Source organism: Priapulus caudatus, unplaced genomic scaffold (assembly GCF_000485595.1).
Source record: "Priapulus caudatus unplaced genomic scaffold, Priapulus_caudatus-5.0.1 Scaffold155, whole genome shotgun sequence".
Lineage (NCBI taxonomy): Eukaryota > Metazoa > Priapulida > Priapulimorpha > Priapulimorphida > Priapulidae > Priapulus > Priapulus caudatus.
In genome coordinates, this window is record NW_014577216.1 from 250,157 (window position 1) to 254,729 (window position 4,573).

At 39.8% G+C, this 4,573-nt stretch overlaps 1 protein-coding gene across 1 annotated transcript in view; it reads left to right on the forward strand.

Annotated features, from left to right (window-relative positions):
* Nucleotides 1–45: 45 nt before the first annotated feature.
* Nucleotides 46–4,573, forward strand: part of LOC106806336 — a gene marked incomplete at its 3' end in the record, with an annotated part of 6,169 nt that continues 1,641 nt past the window's right edge. Inside the window, 8 exon segments of the mRNA XM_014808242.1 lie at nucleotides 46–251; nucleotides 1,118–1,269; nucleotides 1,572–1,703; nucleotides 2,025–2,129; nucleotides 2,638–2,835; nucleotides 3,380–3,529; nucleotides 3,805–3,924; nucleotides 4,085–4,224. Coding sequence (XP_014663728.1) covers nucleotides 188–251; nucleotides 1,118–1,269; nucleotides 1,572–1,703; nucleotides 2,025–2,129; nucleotides 2,638–2,835; nucleotides 3,380–3,529; nucleotides 3,805–3,924; nucleotides 4,085–4,224 — 1,061 coding nt within the window.

Consider the following 4,573-nt stretch of genomic DNA (forward strand, 5'->3'; position numbering starts at 1 on the left):
TTGACAAACGACAAACGAGCAGAAGTGTCGCAGTGCCCCCGGGCCAGTGGTCATCAGGACTGGTTTGTGTGAATGACACCGTGGTGACTATAGTATAGAGACGATTGACCCCAGACCGTCGCAATGACGGCGCTACTACCAACAGTGAAGTAACGAACAGTTGCAAACGCGTGTCGGACTTCATGCAATGACGACTTCGATGCTTTCTGATTTACCTCGTCTGGGATGTCTCATTGCGCTCTGCAGTATAGGTGCGTATTACATTCGTACGCGTGTTGCTAGCTAGCAACTGCGTTGTACGCCTAGTTTACATGTATTGAACCTGATGGTTCTCTACTATCTCTAGAAGTACATGTGGGGGATATTTTCAGTATGTTGAGATTTAGGTGGGTACTGCCTGAAACACGCAGCAGCAGCTGAACTGATAACGATACATAACTGATAACTGATAACGATACATAACTCATAACTGATAACGATACATAACTCATAACTGATAACGATACATAACTGATAACTGATAACGATACATAACTCATAACTGATAACGATACATAACTCATAACTGATAACGATACATAACTCATAACTGATAACGATACAGAGTTTCGTTAACGAAGAAGATGCCTCAGTATAATCAAGAGTACATAATAGACGGTACATATCTCTATCATCATCATCTGGTCGAGCTAGCTCGGACCCCAGACCAAGCCCCTCCAGCCGTCCTTGTCCGACATCTCCGCCGGGAGCTCCTCTGGTAGGAATACATATACATCTCTATAGTACATCATAATATAGAGTACATAGAGAGTATGAGAGAGTATAGCGAGTAGAGAGTAGCAGAGAGACAGTAGAGAGTACATAGATAGTAATATGCTAGAGTACATCTCTATTACGTACTTTTGGTATAATCCACCTCGTTGTTGGAAACATTGATGGCAGGGTGTAGACATCTAGTCGGTTGTATAGGAAGGAACACGGCGATAGGAGTGGAAACGAAAGGAGAAAGACACGTAACTGAGTTTTTATGTTTGTGTCACAATGTGTTGTGTTGAGTTTCCAACATTCGCTGGCTTGTATGCCTATTCCGTTTCACCAGCGACTTGTGATTTTTCAGCCCGATGCTGTTATGCAACAACTCCTACGCAACGGGTCTACGTGGCCCATAGTCCAAAACTTACGACCTTCAACCGCGAATTCGGTGCTATTTCTCCTGCACAGCTAGCTCAGCTTAATGCAATAGCAGTTGGACTTGACACGGGCGTTGAGGTTAGTGTGCATATGTATCATATAACAATAAATAGGAATATTATCAGGCATTCTGAGGTGATGTACTATATAATTTACTACGGCTAGTGTACGGTGTCGACTAGGTGTAATAGACCTCGAGTATAAGCATTTTCATATCAATGACCGCTACATATATATTATCAGGATTGAATAATAATAGATAATAATAATAATAATAATAATAATAATAATAATAATCTATTATTATTCACTCCTGATATTATTATATTATGTTTGTTAGTTACGTACAATTATATTCATTGAACATTTACTGTGTGCAGGAGTCGAGTTGGAAGCCGCTTGAACCTCTATCAAGCAGGGAATTTGCGGCCGAAGCAAGTGTGGTTGTTCTGCTAGAACATTTCGAAGGACTGGATTTGGACTTTTCATTTAAAGCATTTCCGCTAGAAGAGGTACTTGACATGTACATCTGATTTGTAGAAACATTGCCTTCTTTATTGTGCGATGATTATTTGTTGTGATTCACGTTAACGACAATGTACTGTGGGCCATATGTGAAAAACACATACACGCCAACACATATCTGCTTGGATTGTTCCAAATTCATTTATGGCATATGTGGCGTTGTGTTTTAATATTGAGGATTCCAAACGGATTGGCGGCTTCCAAAAGCATTGAATAGTGTTGTGTACGTGTGTAAATGTGTTGTACGACCGCCAGGTATGTCATTATATCATTTAAAGTTTATTACCTAGAATTCTTTGTTACTCTAGGATGGCAGTAGGGTAAACTTCAACACCCTTGAAGAGAGAGTGAAGGAGAAGTATCCTCACAAATCCCCCGTAGTCATGGAATTTAGACCGGAATGCATGCACAGTGTAAGAAATTATATATATATATATATATGTGTGTATATATATATATATATATATATATATATATATATATTTATATATTTATTTATTATTTATATTTATGTTTAATTTTATGTTGTGCTATTTATTATATATTATTTATTGTGCGTATCACCAGTGGGTATTTCTAAATTGGTTTCGCTATTACTGATAAGTGTACAAGCTCTAATGTTTCACGCCCGCGGTTATGTTAGATAACACGGGAGGGAATTTAGGCAGCGTGGATCGTCCTTTAGATGACACTTTCTATTTCGAATCCGTGTGGATAGTAGCCCATTGCGTGTAACACCGATCTATATTGTGTGTAGGCCTATATGTTATAAGTTATAACCGGCTCCAAATTAATCTGAAAGACGTTTAAATTTTTTAGTTATATCACAAACAAACTAGAAGTAATAAATTACAGTAATATCTCGATTTAATCATCTCTATATAGTAGTGCCTTAATTGTGCTACCTGTGAAATCTCTTAGGTAATGGACATCCACTGTAAGTTCCCGAAGTTGTTCGCCAGTTCGGACGTGCCAGTAAACCTACGTGATGCCACGAAGCTACTGAAGAGCTCACAATCCATCCTGCATGACTTGTCACCCGGCAAGCTTGACGTCGCCGTAGCAGCAGATGAGACATTTCTTGTCGAGATGCAGATAGTCGCCGAGTTTTCGCGAGCGGTAAGTTAACTGGTGGCATTGCCCGGAACATTTTATCTTTGCCCCTGCTGAAATTCAGTATAGTTTAATAATAGTTATATATTATATTATTATTATATATAATTAATAGTAAAATTTATATAGGTGTCCTGATTTGTAATGCATTCCAACTACTCAGCGAGTTTGCGAAAAGGGTATATTTATACATTATATATATATTGGCAGCTGCTGCATGCTCAGCAGCACCATGCATGCAGTATAAATATCGTACAGGGCAACTAGGATGGTGCAATTTTTTAAGTGCCAAATGCAATTGCTGCAATTTTTGCCAAGCCCGTGCTCGGCGCAGCATAGCTCTGATGGATGCTTTAACAAGTTGTCCGTTCATTGTTTAGTAATAAGTCAGTAAGTAAGTAAGTAAGTAAGTATTAGTAAGTAAGTAAGTAAGTAAGTATTAGTAAGTAAGTATTAGTAAATAAGTAAGTAAGTACCTAGTAGTAAATTTCGTTTTGTTTGGTAGTTAAGGCTGATATCATGATTCGTGTGTGCATGTATATTATTGCAGCTGAGACACAGCAAGCAGGTATTGAAGGATGGCACGCCTGAACTGATGGTCATTACACTGTCCAGCATCAGACACGTGGTGAAGCATCATGGACTTCAGTCACCACAGCTGCACAATGCTCTCACTATTCTGCGTAGGACACTCAACGAGGTAAGAAAGATCGATCGTCATGCGTAGCGTGTGCAATTTAAACTAACCAACAAGACGGGATCATTGCGATAATGGACTACTTATATCGTTCAAGGATAAATCTTGATTCGATTTATCTGAGTTAATCTTCGTGAGATTTCTATTCTACATACATCTTTTTCGTAATTATGCGCACATACGTTCTCACGCACGCACGTACGCACGCACGCACGCACGCATATGATAATGTTCGCTTAGCATATAGTTACTTATTCAGAGTTTTTTAATCGCCACAGCTTGGCAGATCACTGGAGATGGTTTACGGAGACAACTTCCTTTATGATATTGCTACGTTGGATGGGAGTACCGAAATCTCCTCCGCTGTCTGTGAATCTAGGAGCCCGCAGAAATGTGTGGTAGGCTGTGCCCCACTTTGTCCACTTGTACTTGTGTCTTCGTTTATGCAGACTGTTGTATTTTGTCCCTCATTATGATGGGTTATGATCAAAAGCATGTATTCCTTGAAATCTTCTGGAATGGATCATCGGCATTCATTATCCGTGGTAATCGTTCCAGACAGACATCAACCGTCGTAAGAGATTCCGCGCTGGATTAAATATGAGCAGTGAAATGAGCGAGTATGCTTTCGATGTCGTCTACTGCGATATTAGTGGATGTGACTCGCCTCAAAATCCTTCATTCACTGATAGTGCATAGTAAGTAAGTAGGTGAATTCATGCTGTGAAATATCATGCCATGTTATGTCGATGAGTCATATGGGATATTGTCAAGTACGGACTTGATTTGTTGCGATTGACTTAGTAATGTGCCTCATACAGAAACTGTACAGCGATATCTTGTGGCTTAAAAACAAAACTAAAGTATTTCTCTCTCTCTCTCTCCTTCTCTCTCTCTCTCTCCCTCTCTCCCCCCCTCTTCTCTCTCTCTCTCTCTCTCTCTCTCTCTCTCTTTCTCTTTCTGCCCCTCTCTCTCTCTTCCTTTCTATCTCTGTGTCTCTCTCTGTCTCTCTCTCTCTCTCTCTCTCTCTCTCTCTCTCTCTCTCTC